General features: G+C 45.3%; 1 protein-coding gene across 1 annotated transcript; it reads right to left on the bottom strand.

Annotated features, from left to right (window-relative positions):
* Window positions 1-1,774: 1,774 nt before the first annotated feature.
* PCCB (propionyl-CoA carboxylase subunit beta) lies at window positions 1,775-22,978 on the bottom strand. Its single transcript, XM_030954535.1, has 16 exons — window positions 22,817-22,978; window positions 21,083-21,190; window positions 20,750-20,761; window positions 18,748-18,816; window positions 17,779-17,835; window positions 15,595-15,708; window positions 14,522-14,632; window positions 14,106-14,214; window positions 13,087-13,207; window positions 8,936-9,017; window positions 7,561-7,684; window positions 6,253-6,360; window positions 4,209-4,309; window positions 2,946-3,044; window positions 2,683-2,776; window positions 1,775-2,046 (listed from the first exon to the last, which is right to left on the bottom strand). Exons 1-16 carry the CDS (start codon window positions 22,973-22,975, stop codon window positions 1,925-1,927), a joined length of 1,590 nt encoding a protein of 529 aa, XP_030810395.1. The 5' UTR covers window positions 22,976-22,978; the 3' UTR covers window positions 1,775-1,924.
* Window positions 22,979-23,228: the final 250 nt, after the last annotated feature.

Genomic DNA, 23,228 nt, shown 5'->3' on the forward strand with positions numbered 1-23,228 from the left:
GTTTGCTAAAGAAAACTGACTGCTTTATCACCTGGCCCACTTCCTGAGGAAAAATCACTGGAGTCATGAAAAGGAACATGATGCAGCAGCTGAGGCACAGGGATGATTCAAAGTCTCAACTACTCCCAAGACAGAGCCTGAAAGCTCAGTCTCCAAATGCTTGTAAGTTATGGCAACTCCTGCACTGAGGAACACAGTAAGTAACTTGCTGCTAAGTTCAAGGGCTACACATTATTTAAGGGATTTTATTTTGTACCTCTTGTTTGTTTAGGTGACTGGACTTCAAGGAAATTCTCAGAAGCCTCATCAGAGCAGCTTTCAAGCCTGTTTCCAGCATGTCCTGGTAGAGCAACTGCCTGTTTGGAAATGGAGAGGATCTAAAAGCCCCATTCTTGGGCTGGCAAGGGATGGGAGAGAGGTTGGCGTCTGCAGCAATACTGAGGTTAGGAAACAACTAACAAAGCTGTACTTTCCTCTTTATGACAAGTGGGTTTCTCATGGATTGTCTCCTTCTGACTCTGGGCAAGCTGAAGAAGCTGTGTATGTATCCCTTCACCTATCACAGCTTCTGCCTCTAAACCAGCTTTACTTTTGGAAAATCTTCTTGGGCATTACAAACCCTTACCATTTTCTCACAGTTAACTAGGAACTCCCACCATGGCCATGACACCCCCAACAGTAACATTTGGATTTACCTTCCCCTGTTGCAGCCAGCTCTGTTCCCTGGGCCAGCACCTTTTCTTGCTGAGGCACAGAGGCCACAGCCAGGATAGCCAGTGTGTCTGCAACCCATGCATCCAAAAACCTGGGGAGTGGAACTCCTACTTGAAATGCTCCTTTTATATTGTGCTTTTAGATGATGTTTAGCTGTTGCTTTTCCCCCGGGTAGAGGCTCAAGCTCCACAGCTCTACTCACTGCACTTTGCTGGGAAGAGAAGCTGCCTGGGCCATGGCTGTCCTACCTCTGCTCCTTCAGGCTCGTGCTGGGTGTGAGCAGCAGCAGCTGCAGTGCAGGTAGGGAGGTTCTGTCACACAATAAATGCCAGTTACTCAGAGCAGCCAGGTGACCACAGCAGCAACACTAAATGTGACAGTGGCTGTTCCTCACTGCCCTGGGCCTGGAGGGAAGTTGCAGCTTCTACTGAGCAGGTGAGCACAGGCCCAGAGCTGATCGGAGTAACACCTCCTGCAGTGGTTCCTGGCCAGGCTGGCAAATAATGCCAGAGAAAGGAGGCTGGCAGGGGCCTCTGGAGGTCTCTGATCCAGCTTCTGCTGAGGGAGGAGGGTTTGCATGTCCCACCAAAACTGCCCTTTTTTGTCTGCTGTTCTTAAGAGTGGACTGGCTGTGCCTCCCCTGTGCCACCCACCTCTGTCCTGGGGCTCTGAGACCCAAGTGCTGCAGGCAGCAGGGAAAAGCTGCCACAGGCCAGACTAACAGAGGAACAGAACAACTGAGTCTGGGATCAGCAGGGCCTGGTCTCCAGGGCACTGGAACCCAAGCTCAGGATTTTCCTCTCTTGAGTCAGTGGTGGAGTCAAACTCCAAAGTCTGTGGCCAGTGGAATACCCTTGAACTCCACAGGAGTCCAACTTCCCAGCAGTGGGAGGTGGCTCAGGCAGGACCGAGCCACCTCCAGGGCCTATGGAATGAGAGAGCCAAGGAATGTTTGACCTTGAGCAATTAGAAAAACCTCACCTCACCAGGGAGGGCAGAGTGTGTTGACTATTAACCACCAAGAAAGGGTTTAGAGAGGCGAACTGGTAAGACCCCCAGATTAAATATATGCTATGATTTATTGATGATTATTGGCAAAAATCAAAATTAAAAGAACTATTTCTATTGCCAAGCAGCCCTCCATTAACCAGAGAGTTAACCAGAATTCGTATTCAGAATATCTCCCAGCATGGACAGCCCCTGCTCACCCTCACAGTGGGATGTTGGCATGTTTCTTCCAAGGACTGGACTGGGATTTACTGGCCAGGACATCGAGGTCATGGCAGATGCGAATGCGGGTGGTCGAAGGCTGGATGATGTCATCAACAAACCCTGCAAAAGATTAAAACAAAAAAAACCCTGAAGTGTTTGCCTCCCAGCCTTCTGTACCTAGGCTAACCCATAAGTTAGCAAAATCAAAACAATGGCTGGAATAAATAAGTTCACAAGTTATAAATTAACTACATTTAAAATAGACTGAGAAGGAAACATTCCTGAGTCTATTTTTTAATTCTGAATACAACTTGCCTTTTAGAGCACAGTTACTGCTCCAAAACTGGAAGTAGAAACAGTAGAAAAACTTGATCCTGAGAGTTCTGGAGAACATAACTGGCCCTACTCTTTCTTCAGGCCACTGCTTTGCATCTAGGGCTGTATAACAGATTGTCAAAGCACATGTGCTATAAAGAAAAAGGCTGAATTTTGAGATACCTTCTACTACCTACACAATTGAAAATGCACTTTGCAGAGCAGTCCCTGCTTTTCACCAGGTTCTTTGCAGCTGAAGATGTGTCCTGTGTCCAGATGTTGTCCACATGCACAGGTTGTGGTTAAGCATCACCTTTCTAACTCAGACACAACTATCTTACCTACATAACTTAATTGTTAGCAAAAGGTTTACTCAATAGCACAACTTGATCTCCATGCAACGGCAAACCAAGTGAAACACAGTGTGGGAGACAACCATACCTCTTATGGCAGCAGGGAAAGGGTTTGCAAACTTATCCACGTACTCCTCCTCTGCATTTGCCTCCTTTCCCCTGAAGATGATCTGGACAGCACCCTGGGAGCAGAAGGGCTCTGTCAGTGACAGTACCTCAGGCTGTGCCCTCCAGGTGAGGGCATGGGAGCATTGCCCTGCCTACAGCCCCAGGACAGCCCATGGTGCGGGCAGGGCACTGGTGCTGCGGGCAGGGCACTGCTGCACCACAGTGAGGAGGGCCTGGACTCACCTTGGCTCCCATCACGGCCACCTCAGCTGTGGGCCAGGCGTAATTCACATCTCCTCGCAAGTGCTTGGAGCTCATCACATCATAGGCACCTCCATAGGCCTGTGACACAAACCAGGGCAGCCACTCCAGGAGTGACCCTGCAGCAGCAACAGCCTGCATTGCTCCTGCAGGTTTTTCTAGTCCAGAGACAAGCAGCTGGGGCTTTTATCTGAAGGAGAGTGGGAGCATCTCCACTTTGTGGCAGCAATCTTCTAGGAATAGACACCACTTCAACTGGAGCCCCAAAAGAGCAAGGAAGGGGGCTGCTGGTGGTAACCAAGCCCATTCTGCAAGGCAGGCAGGAAGGGGTCAGTGTCTATCCAGACCAGCAGGCCTCAGCCTGCACCCTGCACATGCACAGAAACCAACCAGGCAGTGTGCTTCTGGAATTTCCTGGCCAGGGAATGCAGCACTCAGGCTCTGCAGTGCTCCACTCTGGAACTGGAAATGCTCCAGACAGCAGTGATGAACAGATACTGCAGGACTGCAGAGCAAACTGCAGTGCAGTCCCTGTCAGGGCAGCACTGAACAGTGCAGCAGGGCTGCAGGATTGACAAGTACTGCATGGAAATACTTGGAACAATCAGAGAAGGCAAAGAACAGAAATTTCTTCTTGACTTTTGCCATGATAATCCAAAAGAGTATCAGAAAAACGAGCAGGAGGGGCAGAGCAGCAAGGAGAAGGCTAAGGTTGTAAGGTGCCAGCCCCAGAGCTTATGGCAGTAGCGTGTCGGGTACCTTGGAGAAAGGAAGATGAAGTAGAGCATAGCAGAATTTTGGGGAGGAAAAGAAGCCACGTGAGTGTTCAACCTGCAGACAGCAGAAGACAGATGCAGCCAGTGCTGGGTTTGCAGAGGGAGGCTCAGGAGGCAAGATGGGAGAAAGCAGAACTGCTGCAAACAGATAGCATGTCCTTAGTGAGACAGGCTGGGTGACACAGGACAAGTACTTGAGTGAAGGCATTCCAGAGAGAAAGCAGGGAGCAGAAATTGGAAGTTCCAGAGGGGTACAGAGACAAGAGGAAGGAAAGAACTGAGGTAGTGTTCTGGGAATAGACGTGGCCTCTCGTCATGTTATACAAAGAGGTGTTACCAAATGGGACAAACAGAGATGTGACAATGATAGAAAGCACCACTGGGACAGACAGACAAAGCCTGGTTTAACTAAAACTGCCACTAGTTCAAAAGGAACTCTGGAAGATCTCCATGGAATTTGCCAGCTTACCTTTCTAGTGATGACAGTGATCTTAGGCACAGTTGCCTCTGCAAAGGCAAAGAGCAGCTTGGCACCATGACGAATAATCCCCCCATACTCCTGAGCCGTGCCTGCAAAGGACAGGGAACTGCTTCACTCCAGGGAATTCACACAACCCCATCATCTGTCACCAGGAGCAAACCTGACCACCACAGCCAGGTTAATACCCTGGAGAAGATCATGCCAGGCAGTGTTCTCTGCAAGATACTGAGCAACTCAAAAATCAGAGCAGCAGATGTTTGTATGGAAGGTCAGAGAAACAAAGCTCAGCTAGATGGGACCTTCCTAGGAACCAAATACATTAGAGCATTTTCAAGACTCCAGATGAGACCAGCAGTAGGAAACAGAATTTGTTACTTAACCTGAGGTTTCTAATGCTAATGGGCTAATCTTGCCAAATTCCTTAAAACACAGCAGTTTTTGGATCATAATCAAACCTCGGGTCTCATCTCTTCAGGTTCATCTTTTTTTTTCCTTCCGTTTATCTGCTTTCAAACCAACATTTTATTGTGCAGTAGCAGTCACTACTCTGAATTAGCTATATGGAGACAGTTCTTAGATTCTGAGCAACTGCTCAGATCTGGATTGCTGGAGTGTCTGCTTACACCAAGCCACTGCCTGGTCCATACCAGAGGAGGTGGCTGAGCCTACACTGGGAAGAAAGGAGAGGAACTCCTGGTTAAAATGTGCCAACTCCATTGTGTTAAAGCAGGAACTGGAATGGTGAATAGTCACATTCTGATCCTTTGAGAACTGCAGAGGCCTCAAGGTAAACCATGGTTTATACAACAGTATTAACATTAGATTTGATTGTATAACATTTATAGTCCTCTCTCAACCTGTTTTGTAATGGGTCATTTTAATACTACCTGCTCAGAGAACCTGTGCTGAAAGCAGGCTCATTACAGCCCACTGATGTACCTCTAAACACAGGCATTTTCCACTGAGAAGTGTCTTGGAGCATCAAAGAGGCTTTAAGAAGCTTGACCATGAGGCAAGTACATTGTCCTTTACCTTTATCTTGGAGTTTTACATCACTGGAACCTAGGAGCTGGAAGCCATTTTTCTGTATCTTTTCTGTCTTTCTGGTTTTTTCCCTTCCTTCTTCTTCTAACTCTCTTCTTACAAAATGTGACATTGAATGGGTTTAAAGGTTTTCTATGTTCAGTGGTCTAAGTCTATGTTGTGATAAGTGATCTTATGCTGCATTTACTCTTGTGCTAATGTTCCTTAATTTTCTATAGCTTTCCAGTAAACTTTAGTGTTTTGTATCTCTTGAGACTATTTGGTTGGGATTTTCTCCTTTGTGTCTACCAAGAGCAAAAGAACCTTGGTTTAGCCCTAGGTCTGTGTGACAGGGCTGTAACATCCCCTCTGGACAGCAGGTGCAGCAGATGTGGGTGGAACATCCTCAAGTGGCTCTGGCTGCCACTGCTCCCTTTCCAGAGCCAGCAGTGCCTCCTCTGGCCCAGCACAGCCTGTGCAGGGCCTGCTGCTGCCACCCTGCCCAGCAAGAGCAGTGCAGAGCAAACATCACCTAAAAACACAGCTCAGCATTTACCTTGGTATAATACAGCCATCAGTGTAACCTCACACCACTTAGAACAAGGGCAGCATCTCCAGGGAATGCAGGTTTTCTCCTTGCACAGGTCACAGTCACAGCTTTTGGCAGTAGGACAGAGCTTTCCAGTGCATGGTGTCCCCAAGCCTGGCCCTGGCAAACTGCCCATCCCAGTGTGTGATGTGTCTATCTCCTTAGGTAACTCCAGCAAAGCCTTGTGAGTCCTGACACACTGGTTAGTTAGGCACTATTTCATTTTCCTACAATTTTTTGCACATTTCACTATCCTTTGTGATGACTACTGTAGTTAGAATACAGAATTTCTGTCCCAAAACGTGGGATTTTAAAACCTGGTTTAAGTCAACTGCAGCAAAAGTCTTCTCAGAGTTCTGAAAATGGATTTTTAGCACCAACACCACCATGCACCACATGAACTCTAAGGGTAAGGCATACCTGGCAGAAACCCAGGAACATCCACAAACGTGATCAGGGGGATGTTGAAGGCATCACAGAACCGAACAAAGCGGGCTCCTTTCACAGAAGAATTTATGTCTAAGCACCCTGAGGTTCAGAGCACAGAAAAATGGGTTAGCAACTCCAGGGATCTGCAGTAATTCAAGGTAACCCAAAACCACACTATTTTAGCTGTATTGTCTTCTTAAAACAAAGAAAAGCTTATCTGTAGATAATGTGGAGATAATCTGCCATGAAGCTTTCCTGGTTTAGAACTAAGATCACAGAACAAGCTACACTCAAAGGCTCATTTCATTTTTCTGACCCTGTGTGCAAAGACTTTCTATTCCAAAACATAACAATTTAATATCATACATGTAATTTAAAATATTTTTCTGTAACTTCCTCTTCATTACTATTTTTCAGATCAGTCATACTGAAAAGTTACAAAGTTCTCCATTAAAAAAACACAGACAATAACAGTCCAATAATTTTTTGAGAAAGATCAGCATTTCTGGTAGACACACTGCGAAGTGTTTCTGTTCTGTTTCAGTGCCATTTAGAATTATACTATGCACAACTATATTAAAACAAAACACATTTTGTATCAAAGCCTCTATATGAAACATTAAAAAGAGCTGTTAAAATGCTAAATGAAAATTACATTTATATTAAAACTTCCTGTCTAGTATCTTGATGGTCATATCTTGTAGAGATGAAATGAATGAAACACCATACTGGGTCATCTGATTTTCCCAAATAAATAGATACAAGAATTAAAAAGGAGTAAACCAGAACATTCTAACTGGGGAAGCTCACTTCAGAAATTACTGAGTAAGAAGAGAAAGTAAAATCCCTGGACAGTTAAGAAGGGTGGTCTTAGCTAGAGCTACACCTTGTACCTTCAGATCCAAACCATATGAGGTAAAGAGCTCCACACTTGTGCATGATGAGTTTTAGGGATTTTACTGCCATGGAAGGACCTGTGAGGTTTCCATGCTATGATTACCCCAGCTAAATGAGTGGTGCTCTTCTCCCCACCCCCACCCCGTGTGCAGCTGCTGCCCCTCTTGGGCTGGATACGGCACTGATTTAATCACCTGGGAGCAAAATCACCTTGTTAGCCATTAAAGAAATGGCTTGCAGTTCGTTTCACAGCTGCATTACAGTGAAGTTCAAGACAAAGCAAGCAGTGGAAAACCACAGAATGAATGGAGGAGCACACAGCATAACAACTCTGACCTTACATAGCATGCAGGGAAAGACACAGAGGCAAGGCACTGTAAGAGCCTCACACTGGACTCTAACCTGAGGCTACTTTGGGCTGGTTGCCCACGATCCCAACTGTCCGTCCGTTCATCCTGGCAAATCCAACCACGATGTTCCTGGCATAGCTCGGCATGATCTCAAAGAATTCCCTCTCATCCACAATCTGCAAAGGAGAGGCAGGCAGAGCCCATATGAGGCCAAGCAGAGGTGCATAAATACAGGCAAACACAAACTCAGTTACCTTAGTATTGCAACTTTTCAAACAGTTCAGAACTTGCAGAATTTTGACAGAAAGAGAGGGAGGGAAACCTTTTAGTCTTTGCAGCCTTCGTTGCAAGAATTAACTAGTCCTACAGAAACTACCAAAACTGTCAGTTAAGTGTTCCATCAGGGAACACCTTTATGACTGAAGGGAGCCTTTCTTCCTGGCTTAGAACAAAATGCAAATCACATGTTAAGAACTTCTTTCTCCCATCTTAATTAGCAACAGACTTACAGACCAATTTCTAGTGATAAAACAGTACTTCCTGGAGCTCAGAAGCTCCCCGTGACACATTTGATGTAATCTTGGCAAGCTCAGAGCCCTTTCCTGGAGCAGCCAGCACAGCCCTGCTGCCCCAGGGTCAGTGCTGGCTGTGCCCCAGGGAATGCAGGGAACACAGTGCCCAGGCAGCATCCACCTGGAACCACACACACCCGTGTGGCTGCACTTCCCTCGGGCTGGAGCTCTGTGTGCCCTGCCAAGGGACAGCCCTGGTGCACGAGGCACGGTCAGAACTCAGCACGTTCCAGGAGATCAGAATTATCCATGGAGCAGTAGCGACACCTACACATAGCTGCCTGGGCTTCCAGCAGGATTCCCCAGTTCCATCTGTTTATGGCAGCTGTTCCCATATACACTGCAGTGTGCCAGTCATTTCATTAGCCTCAGTCTTAAAAAAGTTGTGAAAAATGTAAGCAATATAAAAGTGGTGTTATTTCTTTCCTTAATACTTCCCAAAATCTGTGGGAGGGCTTGAGGGTTTTCTCCTAATTCACCTAATGATTTCTATTACATGCCACCTTTTAACTTTCATTACACACAGTGCTGAAAATCACAGTGGAAGAATCCAGGGATTAAAAATACCCTGAGCTTGCTTTCACCACTGAGTCTAAATGCAGCCTTTGTAATTTCAAAAAAATAAACATATATTTTCTTGTACTGCATATGTACATTATCTCTTAGCATAAACAGGGATAAATCTCTGCATTCTGAGTACTTTATTACTTTTATACCTAAGTGCCAGAATCCAAGACAGAAGCACCAAGGTTCAGGGAAGGGCCAAGCAACAGAACTCAAGGGGGGCTCTGACCCCAGAAAGAATTAAATTGCAGCATCCTTCATCTGTATAGTTGTGCATACTGTCAGACTTACGGAGTGTATGATATCCAGCATATCATAGGCTTTGGCTGACTCACTTGGGACAATGGTGTCCAGCTCTGGAACAGGACGGTCACTGCGGAGAGCAAGTAAGTGTGAGCAGCAACATTTAAAGACCAAATGAACACCAAGACCAAAAACTCAAGTAAACATTTCCACCTCTCAGAAACTTCAGAACCTCCTCAGATATGGAGAAAAGAACCGGCTCTCTCAGTCTCGGGCAGCCTGAGCAGCCTCCTCCTGAAGGAGACCCCTCTTCCAGAGGCAGCTGTGCTTAGGAAGCCCCGAGCAGCACGGCCCGGCGGGGCTGTGCGGACACGGCCGGGAGGCGGCCGGGCTGCAGGGGGCACTGCCGGCTCACGGGACACACGGGTGTGGCTGATGCATTAAGTTTTAGCCTTCATATTTTTCAGATTCTCTACTGCCTTAGTGTGTGACTCTGAACTTCATAGTAAGTGTTAGTAATTCTCTTCGCAGGGTAGTTAGACAAAACAATCCTTTTCCAGCTTGTGAACCAAGGACAACTGTTACAGCCTCTGGCCCAAAAAGCATAAACAATGGCAAATTGAGGAGAGCAAAGCAGATGGGACTTCATAACCTGAAGCTGTAATTGGACAATTGACCCCAATATGTAAATGGACCAAAACTTATAAAAGTGTGAAAACTCATGACCAGTCGTCTATCTTGGGCAGAGCCATGGCAGGGCTCTTGTACTGCCCAAGGTGTATCCTTTTAGGGCCTTTTAATAAATACCTACTTTATTCCTTTAACTCTGTCTAGCTTCTGTTTTGGGTCAGCCTCTCAAGGCACCATGGGGACACGGGGCAGCAGCAGCAGAGCCCGGTCCCTACAGCTGGCCAGGCAGAGCCCCTCTCCCAGGGCAGCCCAAGGCTCCCTGTCACACACAGCACCTCAGGAACTGCCCACTCACCCTGACTGCCCATGCTGTCACTCGGAGCTTTGAACACACTGAGCTGCAGGAAACCTTTCCATGCTCATTTCCCTACCCCAAACAAGCAGAGAGTAGGGAAAACATAGGGAGAAAACATATCCCCCCCTCTGTGTCTTCCCTTCACAGGCTGTGCTTAAAGACTCTTTCCTGTTTCTCCACTTACAGTGACACATTTCCACGTGGAGTTTTCCTGTAACACAGATCCTGCCATGCCATCAGCAGTGACAGGATCAGTTCCACAGCTTTGATCACATTACCCTCATTAGGGATCCACTCAGCAGTGGCACCCACTGGGTCTGAGGCTTCAGCGTAGGGGTGTCAATTTTTATCAGTCACCATTGAGAAGGTTTCAGGGAGTATAATATTTGTGCTATTCCATAAAAATAGTGATCTCTGTAACGAATGGTGTTTCTATGGGAGTTCTTACTGAATTAATATTTTAATAATGCCATGATTTAGTGTATTTTGAATAAGACAACACAAGGCTCTAGACACACAATTCAAAACTGAAGAAAGTGATGTGCAGTTTGACAAAATCAGACAAAAGTTTAAAGTGCAGCCCCAATGGCTGTCTCTGTGCTCCGTCAGACACACAGGATGAGGGAGGCACAGCCCCTTGCAGGGAAGGGAAGAGACACAGCTATTTATAGAACAGACCTGACAGCAACACTTCAAGTGCTTTTTCCATACAAATACAAATATTGCATACAAACACTTCCATAAAATTATATACTGGAACCTTAATATGAAGAAGTTAAACTTGTTTTAACATACTAAACCCTAAGATAAAAACAATTCTAAACTTTCTTGAGTGTAAAGTAGATACAGATGTGCTCCAAGCTCTGTTCTGTGACCTGTGGTACCCAAAGTGTAGAAGTGAAAAGATGAAATTATTGCTCCCATAAATTCACAGTGCTGAAGGAAATTTTAACAGCATTAAAATAGCCATCAGCAAAATGAAGACACTATCCAGGATACCATGTTTGAAAATTTCCTTCAGATGTCTACAGACACAGGACATGTGGACCTTGCTGGGCTCACTGGGCTTCAGAGGTGTTTCTCACAGCTCCCACTTAGTGGCACAGAACTGCTGCTCATTGTTACAGCCTGTGACAGCTGGAGACACCCTCACCAGATGGACACTGGGCTTCATTCAAGGCAGAAGTGAAACTGCACTTGGTTACCAACAGCTGGCAATAACCTCCTCCAGAAGTTTGTAGAGACACAGAGAGAAGTAGAATCCCACCATGCCATAGAACAAATGCAATGCATCAGACACCTCCCAAAGGCAGGGGACATCTCACCAGGGACAGCTGGGTACTGCAAGAAACTTGTGAGTCCTTGGAACCCAGGCCACTGACAACACACGCTCACCAACACAAGCTTCAGCAGCCAAGGCTGGCATTTTTCAACACCAAAAAGAACTCACCTAAACAGAGGGAAAAACAAACCTATCAAACAACCCTCAACAGCCCCAGGACTTCACAATAAAAGCACAAGTAGGTTACATTTCATTTGTGGCAATTTTTTGTGTGGTGAAAACAATGCAATGAGAAAGCAATTACTCTAGAGGAACAGACTGGGACTGGAGCAGCTGTAAGGATCAAACACATCAATCCCAAGCAGAAGGAATCTATTAAGATGTCAGTTTGTCCAGATGAAATAATACCAATGTGTGCATTAGGACCATAAATGGGGGAACTATTGGAGATGCTACTATAAAACCAGATAAATTTAACAAACAGATCTGCCTTCACATGTATAAAGGCTACTAAACTGAAGTTCTTAGCACAAATTGCATTTATTATATCTCATGCCTTGCAAAAGATTAGTTCTTTTTTTCTAAAGGGACACCAATCTCTTATACTTTAGTAGCTACAACCTCACTGACTGCTTCTCACAAATAAACTGCCTGTTATAAAGTACACTGATTTAAAAAATGGACTGTTGCTTCTATAGTGAAATTAAAATACCAAAAACAAGTCTGTAGAGATCAATTATCCCAGTACAACTTGTTGAATGCTTATAAAGACCATGATAACCTCAAAGATAATCCCCTAACTCAGAAAATAATACAAGATATTTGCTTTGGTTTTGTCACTAACAAACCAGAGCAGTTGAGAATAGAACAGAACCAGACTGGCACAGTCTAATGAACTCCTGAAGATCAACACCTACCTCAGAAAAATTTAGGACTAGTAATTAATTGACCTGTCTTGGCCATTCTCTAAAAGAAAATGGCAAATTTCTTTTTAAAAAAGTGAGAAATGTATCTCAGGGACCAGCACAGTGATTTGTAAAATCAATCCAAAAGCACCTCCCCAAACAAACTGTTGCACAGACAGTGAAAAGCACAGTGAGGGATGAAGAGAAAATAACCTTCCAGACTCACATGTTGAAATTATCACACAGAGAAGAATTATTACACAGAGAAGAGCCCCAAGACATATCACACACATGTGAGGAGCTGAAAGGAACATATTCAGGCACCACTCCCATGCAGGAGAATGCAACAGCCTGTTGAGGGTTCCCTAGGGATAGGGCTGAATTTCAAGTGCAACTGGAGCTTGGGTCAGAGTGCTTTTACTCCACTGACACCCTCTGCCTTCCAGCCCTAGCAAGGCTCTCTGCTCAGTGTCCTGTACTGTCTCTCTGGCTGTCTCTCAGCTCCTGGAAAAATTCCCTGATAAAAGTCCAGACAGTTGCCATTTTTCCCCTCTTGAAATGGCTCAAGTTCTTCCTGTATTATGTTGCCAGCTCCACAACAAACCTGAGACAAGTACATAAGACACAAAGCTTTCTGCCTCCTTGTTGCTTGCCCACCTCTAACCCTTACAAGCAGAACTCATCCAACAGACACAGCTGACAGAACAGGGCAAGTTCTCCCCACTGCCACTCACTGTGCTATTTCCTACCTCTCTTGCTTGTTCTAAGAGACTGGGCAGCCCACCTGAGCAGAGATTGCTTTTCCCTACATTCTGCACACAGCCTGGACAACAGCCCTTTCAGAAAACAGAATTAAACCTAACAGCGAACACACACATGTTGGAACACGTCCCATATTCACATACAGAATGCAGAATTATCTGCCAAGATCCCAGGCACAGAACACCCATATCTCAGTGCCCATAAGCCAGAGAAGCCATGAAATGCAGTGCCCAGAGAGCCCTGAGCTCAGCCAGGCTGCCCTTACCTGGGATCATGGCACTCACAGACTGGAGCTGGGTCCCGGTTGCTCAGGGGTAAATAATTAAAGAACTCCCGTAGGTTCAGCAGAGCATCGATGTCATTCTCAAAGGCTCTGTGTGCAACTCCTGCACAGACACAGCACAGCAGTATGGAAATCACTGTACAAGCTTTCCTTTCCAAACAGATACCAATAAAGATAGAAACAAGCAACAACAGGACTCCTCAAACTTGAGCTGTTAACAATCAAGAGTCTTAAGCCACCAAATCTGACCAGCTAAAAATATCTAGAAAACATGTGCTGTGTCAAACTTCTCCAGAACAGGTCTGCATAGTTGCCCTCATATTTAAAATAATGTGAAGTGGTTTATCAGCTGGCACAGCCCTACCTGGACTCCAGCCTTCTGGAATTCTGATCAGGTTACTGGGCTGCACCCAAGTGTTGGACTACAAGTGCTTTTTATAAAAGGGCTGGATCTGGGCAGCATCTGTGTGTGTGGTTTTGGGTCATCATCAGCTCAGTTCACACGGAATTTGAGATCCTACAGTCATTTGAGTCTTGAGAAGATTCATGACACACAGACATTTTTGCAGAGGGGAAAAGAGGGAAGAAGTGCTTCAGCTCACACTGCCACTTGGTTTGTAGTTAAGCAGTTCAATCAATCACATTAGTGAGCAAACAAGGGACTGCTGAGAATCTTTCAACCCATGCAAATGTCTGGACAACAAACAAAAAAAAACCCCACCCCAGGCTGACTTCACTAAGCCCTACTCCCTGACAGTATTCCCACTTCTAGCATCTTTTGTGGGTTTGCTACTTTCTCTTCCAAATCCCAGAACTCTCCCTTCTTTGTGTTCTGTCACTAAACAGGAGTTGCAGGAAAGCAGAAGCAGAGTCAGATCCTGTGCTTAGGCAGAGCTTTGTCCCTTAGACTCATCTGGATTGGCCAACGGGCTGTTTAGCCAGAACTACTCTCATTTACTTTGAGCACAAATAGCATGTTCAGTAAAGCCCCCAGCTCTCACCAGACACTGCAGTGTGTGTCTTTGCACCCCCAAGCTGCTCCTGGGTGACTTCTTCATTGGTGACAGACTTCACCACGTCAGGCCCAGTGATGAATAGGTAGGATGTGTCCTGGGGGAAGGGGAAAAGCAGAAACAGTGAACGCTAGTGCCAAGCTGTACAAGCACCTAAGGAACAGCCATAGCCTCTAGAGACTACCCTTAAAATAAGAAGAGGGACAAATTTCTTTAAAAGGCTGCATTGCATTAAAAATCCACTGAAAATGCAATTGTCCACAAGTTATCTGGCAAAGTTTTTCTCAACTTTTCATGCGAAATATAAATCCAAAGCAGGAGATCATCTTGGAAAATAGCCATTCCCATATGGTCGCTGAGTGTGTGATCAATGTCACCAGCAGCAGCTCAGGACAAACCCTTACCTTCACCATGAATGTGAAATCAGTTAAGGCAGGAGAATACACAGCTCCACCAGCACAAGGACCCATGATGAGGGAGATTTGGGGAACGACACCAGAACACAAAACATTTCTCTGGAATAGGAAAAAAAACCCTCATTTACCAAAGAAGTGTGTCTTTAAATCTGTGCCCAGATTCTGCAAGAATTCCCCATCACAAAGAGGACTGTTTTATCTACTGGCAGACAAGTATCTGGAGAGAATCTCTTGATGCAAATTGAACCAAAATGAGTTTCTTATTTCTGTTCCCATACAGCTGATTTCCTATGCCATGCAATGACTGCAAAGGAGATAGCATGAGCCACCTCAACAGATGGTGCCAGGGAAAAACCTGCGCTGAGCCTGCAGTGGCAAGGCGTGGATGTCCCTGACATCTGAATGTGTAGATACACTGTGCTCAGAGGTAGAAGCAAGCTTACTGACCAGGTGAGGGAGGGATCTTTTAAAATCAGGTTTCTGCACTGACTTGAATTTTACACAAAGGTGAATGGTTGCCATCCAGCATGGATGGTGGGTTGTTCAAAAATCCATTCACACTGCTTGGTGCTCAAGTGGGTCACAACGACTTCTGTAACTGTTCCTCCCAGACTGCACCACCCCAAAACCTGGCAGCATCTGACTGACCTGACATCCCACCTGCTTTCCTACTGAAAGGACAGTGTTCTGTGCACGCAATTTGATGCAAAGTATTTTAGCAGCATATAAAAGAATGTCATTTCTGTGAAAAAATGAGCAGCAGTGCGCCTTGGGGAAAAAGTCTAGGACACAAAACTTTCACCAGAGCAATCAACACTGGACATCCCCATTCTCACTACACATTGGATCACAGAGCTTTACAGAGCTCAGCATGACCCTTTTTAAGACATGGGTACATTTGTCCAAAGCCAAGAAGAGAACCAAAGTCTGAGTCTTATTATCCTTTTATCCTTTGGCTGTAACAGAACAATAACCTTAACATCTACTTACAAACACCCACTTGCATGTTGTGCCCACCTTTGAGGATGCCAAACTCCCTGTCCATCCAGCAGCCTACTCACCAAAAATATGTCTGCATAGCCTGCCAAGGACTCCACTCCCTCCTGGATACGGGCTCCTCCAGAGTCATTCAGCCCAATCACGGGGGCTCCAACCATGGCAGCTTGATCCATGATCTAGTGATGAACACAAACTCCTCAGTATTGACCCAGCTAAGCTGAACCCCAAGAAATATCTGCCTTCCCAGCTGGGCATCTCCACACTCAGCACTGGATTTGGATAATGCAGTGTGAGTGACACAGTCACAGGAGAGGGGCTGTGCAGCTGAGGGCTCCCCCTGCTCACAAGGGGCTTCAACTGCACCTCAAACACCCCCTCAGTTATGGCTCATCTACTCCTCAAAGTTTGTTGCAGTGGTGGCTCTGGAATCTCTCTAAGCTGTATATTCTAATGCTTGATTACCCTTTTTAGAACTTCTCTGGGAGGACTAAATTACATCTTTCCTCCAGAAATTTAAACATTACATTTGTCTTGATACACAGCAGTGAGGGAGAGCAATTAGCTATTCTTGGCCTTTACTTTTGGGAACATTCAAGTACCTCAAATCTCTCTTCAGTATTCATATTCCTCTTCATGTTTCTAGGCTAAGCACCATCAATTCAGTCCCACATCCTGTTTTCTAAGGCTCTGATCATTTTGGTTACTTGCCTCAAGATCATACACAATACTATAACACAGCCTTAAGTAGGAGGACTGAATTCCTTACATTCCTTGCACAAAACATTCCTGATTATTGAATTCCACTAAAATGTCTGCCATTTTCATAACACTACAGCACTGGCAAATTATGTTAAGATCTGTTTTAACATCAAGATCTGCTTTAGCTCCTAAATAATTTTTGTAAAACATCAGTTAATCCCCATTTTGAATTTTGAAGTTGCTTTTCCCTGTCCTTTCAATCATTGTAATAAAATTATTTCAGACAATCTTTAAGTTGTTAAGTGATTTACAATCCCAGTCCCATCTTTCAGAGTGCTTGTGGCATCAACCTTGAATTTTATATTGCCTAGAAACACAGAAACTACACTTGGTGCCAGTCAAGTCAGTGGTATCTCAGGAGGCCCAAAACTCCACCCAAACAGGAGCTGGTGGTAACTACTTCTGTACAGTCCTAGAATTCACTAACATGCTCTGCTGTTTTCCAGGGACCTGTATATGGATTTTCTTTCCCAAGGCTCTTCCAAGTTCTTCCTAAAACACTGACAAAGACTGAGCCCCAAAGCAACTGATGTCCCTAGAGCCTTCCAGCTTTGGAGCCCACCAAGAACAGCACCAATCAGGAAGGACCCACATTTTTTCTAGTTCTGTGATCAGACCCTGCTGCTTTAGAAAGAAGAGATCAAAGAAAACCCACCAGAAAGCATCCCATCATTCCAGTGCCATTCCATCCTTCCCCAGTACAGACACCACAAAGCTCCAGTGTGAAATGGTAATTCAAGTCCTTCCTAATATCAAGACCAGGTAAAACTAAATAGTTGTTATCGAGCCCAAAGTCTTCATGTTTTCTACTTTTATACCCACACACTCCTGAGGAGCCTATGGCAAAGAGTAGTTATTTCCACAGCATAAAAAGCCTTTGCCTTTCCACAGCAAAAATCTTGTTTCTGATTCCATGGCAAGAAAATTCAGGAAGATTTCCCAGTTCACACCACTCAACACTCATCCATGAAAGAGTTCTTGTCTCCCCAGTCCTGAGATTCAAAAACCCTTCTCACAAGACAAGCAAACAAACAGGAATAAATAGCCACAAGTGTCTGATAAGAGAAACTCTCAGGGTCAAGGTGACCTCAAAGTTGTAAAACTGTTTATCTTCAGGCTGTTTACTTGTTACATTTGCTTTCTTTTTAAATATTACACACTTTCACAGCACACTGTTTAGAGGAAAAAGTTTCTCTGAATTCATTCCTCTTTTCTCCAGTGGACAATGAGTAGTTAATTTATATTTGTACTTGGCAAGTCTCTCACCCATTGTAGTAGAGTAGAAAACATAACTGAATGTAGCAAAATGTGTATTACCTGGAAAAGCTCACTCACACTCAAAAAGTTTCCAGAGGCACCACTCTCAGGCATGGCACATGTCAGAGCACACTACAGTCAGTCACCAAACATTTTCTCCAAAGTCATTATCACAACAGACTGAAAAAAGAATGCTGACAATTTTTTTGTTTTCTTCTGTGCCGTATTACCTTGCAGATCTTCTGCGCATGAGCTCCAGATAAACTGCCTCCAAATACAGTAAAATCCTGAAAATAAAGCAAATTTTCACATTAGGGGAAGAATAATTTCAGTAAAATGTTGTCAATAATTGCTAGTAAACAACATAATTCTACAGTGCTCTATATTTGGTATGCTACTTCAAAACAACTGACTCCCTCAGTGCAGCCTGCAGATGATCCCAGCTCAATACAAGCATCCTTTACAAGGAGGAAACACAAATCTGGACACACATGACCATTCTAGACTCACGAGTTATGTCCCAAGTCTTACTCCCAAAGAAGCCCCAAAAACTGTGTAGACAGAGACAGCATGGCTATGACTAACATTTGAACCAAAAAGGTTCAGCATCTCAGGAGGCAGCTCAATTTGGAGGGAAAAAGGTCTTTAAATATAAAAATGGAGGGGTGTATCATGAAGGGGCACTCTTAAATTCTACTAATACAAAAACTGCCCCCTACTTGCATTCTAAAATGAAGGTTTGTGTTTGGCTCCTCTCCACATGTTCAGGCCCATGTAACAGTGACTCTCCTTGGAAGGAGCACACATCCAAGACAAAAAAGGCAGAGTATGCCTTGCTCCAAGGTAACACAGCAACAGCCACTTTGGCCATGACAGCAAATGGAACAAAGGCTACTTTGTGGCCCAGAACAAAGCAGCACTTACTAATGATCTGAAAGAAAGCCTTTCACAGTGAGGGACCAAGATAAGGCTCTACCTAAGATGTTTCCTCTGAAATACTTTTAATATATAAAATATATTTAACATAAAAAGTCTATTTTATCTATTTATACGCTATCTATCACAAGCTTTTTTGCTTCTTCTTGTCTGAGGGTGCCCTGTTTCCTCCCACAGGTACATTGCTACATGGCCACGCTGAACTATCATTAACTTATCCTTTGAAATAGGTTCACACTACTTAAAAACAAGTAAAACTTTACCTGACTGAAAACATAAGCTAGTCTGCCATTAATCCTTCCACGGCCAGTCACCACACTGTCACCAGGATACTGCATTAAAAACAGACAAATTCACTGAAAAGAATAGATAGGAAAATCAAAGCAACAATGATGTCTACTAAAATTTCCCCAAACTCCTACTAAGACAAAGCAAAGACTGATTTCCTGGGAGGTCTCATCTTCCATGTCTGCAGTGGGGCTCCACAAAGATTTTCCCCAGCTGTGAAAAGGAAAACTAGAGGTAATTTCACATATTCATTATGTATTAGAGTAAAGATCAGTGAACTTAGCAGCTTCCCTTCAAATTTAGAATATCTGAAATTAAGACAAATCATGCCCTCAGAGATAGGATAGAATGTACCTTTTATCAGGACCAGCTGATGTTTTTGAAAGAATGGACATAGTGCACAAACCTCTGAGGTGTTGATACAGGATGAAAAACAATCCTGGACAGATCCAAAAATATACTTACAGTCACCTCAAATACTTGAACTTGACCTGTCCCATTTTTCACCCTGTAAATAAGGGAAGAACTGGCCAAGAAAATGGAGCCTGTGAGTCTTAACATGTGCTTCATCTATATTGTATCACTTTCTGTAAAAAAAATATATAGAAGTCTTTCAAGACAACAGTAGGAAAGGAACTTTGCTGGGCTGTCAGTAAAAAATGGAATTTCAGGCACTTTCAGTGCTTTTTGTTGTTTGGTATTAAACAAAAAAAAAGTAAGGAAAAAAGGGAAGTGTGTGCTGCAGGGCCCACTCTGAGGAGCACTCATGCCCAGGGGGTCTGCTGTCAGGAAGGTCACACTTGCCTGGTGCCTTTTCTCAGGCTCACACACAGCAATGCTCTCAGCCACTGGCACACAGAACAGCAGCACACTCCTGTACATCAGCCACTGCCACGTGAAGGTGACTCCCAAAAGCCCCAGCAGCCCACAGAGCAGCCTGGATGTGAGCACAAGTCCTACCCTACCCTCAGAAAGTTCCAGGGACTCTGAGAAATTCCATGCTAAACTAATATTCCAGCTCAGTGGCCACAGTTAGGTCATCTGTTGTGAAACTGTACTCTGTAAACACAATGTGCAGCTCACTGAAGGGTGAATTCTGAAGCACAAGGGAAAAATTAACCCTCTTGTCACACTCAGGACTCTGCTGCCCCTCCTATTTTCAGAAATAGCAATTTGTTATCAACAGTGTGAGATGCAGCGTGGAGTAACTCAATGAGAGGCAACTCGGGCAGTTTTTTGAGTTTGCTGGGAACAGAGTAAAAAAAATAGAGGAGGAAAGATGTTTGCTCCGCTATCCTGAGAGGAGAGGAGGTCTAACACAACATCCTTCCCAGCACCAAGTGTCATCAGCCTCCTGTCAGACCCAACAAACAAATCCTTCACCTTTGCCATTCCCAGCACCTCTGCTGGAACCCTGCTGTCCCCTCCCTCACCCACAACCTGAAGGACTGAAACCCAGTGAAGTGGTTTAAGAACTGCACAAACAGTGGTTATAGTCACTGTGTGCAGCACAGGGCACACACAGAGAGCTCCTCACCTACACCAACAACCCACAGCAAACAGCCTTTGGCTGCAGGAAGATTCACAGTGAACAGGCACATCAGCACCAGGCACTGACATCCAGCAGCTCACTGGTGTCTTCTACCAAAGCACAGCAGAACACTTTTCCCAGGTAGAACATTATCAGGCATCAACATTATGGTGAGAGACTTTGGGGGGCACAGATTTTCCCTGTGTGTGTGGAACTCCCTGTACCATGTTGGTTTAGGATACGTGGCCACACAGCCAGAAAATGCCTTAGCAAGCAGGGTGCAAATGGCTAACAGAGCACTACAAATGTTGGGACTTCCAAACATCCAGATCAGACTGTAAAGCCCTCAAGGATTTTATGACTGTAGTTTGGCAGGCATAAATATAGATCTGAGTTGTTTCATCCAATAACTCTAAACCTACCTGTAGGGAAGCAGAAATATCTACCTTGAGTTTCTCCTCATATCTGATCTGATTGACAAAATTACACCAACAAAGCTCTGCAGCCTCCTCTACTGTTAAAAATGCAAATCTAAGACAATTCCCAGGAAGGTAGGTGACTTTATAAAAGTTATCAAGTTTAGACAACAGAAAACTCTGTAAGCTGTTAAATGGAAACTGAGGGTAATAAGTTATTACAAAACAAAATTATACATAAAAAGAAAACAAATAGTAAAAATCACATGTAAACAGAAGAGCCCATTTTCAATCAGTGGGCTGGCTGCACAGCAGAGGACACTGAAACAAGAGTTATATGAAATAAAACTACCTTATTCTTACTGAGTCCATCCCAAAGTCAGTACATCTGTGTTCCACAAACATGTCATATTCATCAAAACTGTCAGGGTCCAACAGTAGCAGAATTCGTTCCCTTGCTGTCAGCTTTCCCTGAAACAGAGCAAGCAACAATTAACTGAGCCATCAGGTGATTCTGGCTGTTTGCCGACCCCCAGCAGATGCAGTTTAGTCAAGCAAAACCTCACCTGATCCGTTACATAGGGTCCATTAAGCAACTGCAGGCCCCCAAAGCTGGAAATAGCCTGTGCAGTGATTATCCTCCTCAAAAACAAACCTAATGCAAGCCAGACTCGGAAAAGAAGGCTGACTGTTGGAGCAGCACTACCACAGGAGAAAGGAAACAATCTCAGAGACTTTTCAAGAGGATATAAATGCATCACAGCTATTTTTGTCTGCACATTTAAATGCTGCTATTAAGGCCTTCTATTCTTAACCAGGGAACCCTTACACAGCTAGACCAGTCGTCCCCGATAGCTCAGGGTTCAATTCACTGCACTCAAATATTATTTGATTGCAGTAAATAAGAGGGAAGAGGAGGTGTGACAGCCTGCAGGGATCTCCTGACAAAATCCTTCTGGTTTTTTTCCTGCTGGACACTGTTACAGGCAAAAGCAGGGTAAAGGTGAAGCGGCCAAGAACAGAATCAATTGACCAGATATACATGTCCCCTGTTCAGTGTTATGTAGTAAAAAATTACTGCAAAGTTCTTTATATCTCAACCTACCAAACAAATCTGTTCTTTCTAACCATGGTAAGCACCTGTCTGCAAACGGTAAGGCACCTGGGTTGTCTCCTTTAGGGGATGACATGACCCTGCATCAACATGAGATTGTAACACAGCTCAGCTCCTACAAAACATCTGACCAGCAGGCCAAAAATCTCATGAAAAACAGGAAATGCAGGAAAGCCTAATGTAAGCCAAAGTTTTAGTTTATATAAAACATAAGCTGTTTGAGGCCCTAGACATGCAGAAGTGCTTGTATATTGGTGTGTTAGTATCCTGAATGTAACTCAGCAAGACTGAACTCTCTTCAGATGCTGTATAACTGGGGAGGGACACTGCTGACAGGCAGAGTGATCACTGAGGGAGCCTTCATGGGAATCACCCTTCCCACCTCCCTGATGCCTACAAACCATCTTGCAGCACATTGAAAAGGTCTCCCAGCAAGTATCAATAAAGACAAACAGGAAACCTCTGCTGTCACCCCCATCAGCACTGCCTACATTCTGAATGACAGAGGCAGAAGACTAAAAACCCACCTGTTGTCATCCCTCTCACCTGTCTTTGTCTTATTTCCACTCTTCTAACTCTTTGCTCTCATCTCAGAGATCAGCTTAAATTTGCAACAGCGGTGTAAAGATGAGCTGTTGCTCAGAAGTGTTAAGCAACCTAGAACTGACCACTGACAGGCAGAAGTTGCAACTTCTGTCTACACTACCTCTCATACATATTGCAGCCAACGTCGGTAACCACTCTGAGGTAAAGGAATTAGAAAGCAATTGTTCTTTTTTCTACCCAGAGTAACAGGCAATGCAGTCTTAAGCGCTGCTTAAAGAAACCTTCCCGCAAAGGGGCGTCTGCAGGTGCCACGCGAAGCCGCGAGTCCCCAGAGCCGAGCAGAGCCCGCCGTGCACGGCCTGCCACCCCCGGCCAGCGTGCGCCCGGCGGCAGCGGGACAGAGCTTTGTCCCCTCCGGCCACATGTGCTGGGCTCACCCGCTTGTGCTGGGCGTCGATGCGGGCCTGGCCGCCACCGAGCAGCGCGGCTCGGCGCTTCTCCTCGATGCGCTGGGGCACAGGGGGCGGGCGGGACCCCGAGGCGGCGCGGCCCCGGCACAAGCCCAGCGCCCGCCGCAGCACCCGCACGGCCGCCATGTCCCGGCGCTGCGCCTGCGCGCCCGCCCCGGCCCGGCCCGGCCCCGCTCCGCCGCCGGGTGCCCCGGCTACGGCAGGGGCGGTGCGGGGCGCACGGCTCCGGGAGGCTCCGGGCAGGGCCGCTGCCAGAACCGGGCCCGGCGCAGGCCGATATCTGAGCCCAGCCCTCCGCGGCCAGATTGTTCATCGCTGTTGTCTGTGCGCAGAGACCAGCGGGAAAATGCATCAGCTTTTCCCCCCTTTCCTGCGTGGC

The sequence above is a fragment of the Camarhynchus parvulus genome, chromosome 9, assembly GCF_901933205.1.
Source record: "Camarhynchus parvulus chromosome 9, STF_HiC, whole genome shotgun sequence".
NCBI classification, from domain to species: Eukaryota; Metazoa; Chordata; class Aves; order Passeriformes; family Thraupidae; genus Camarhynchus; species Camarhynchus parvulus.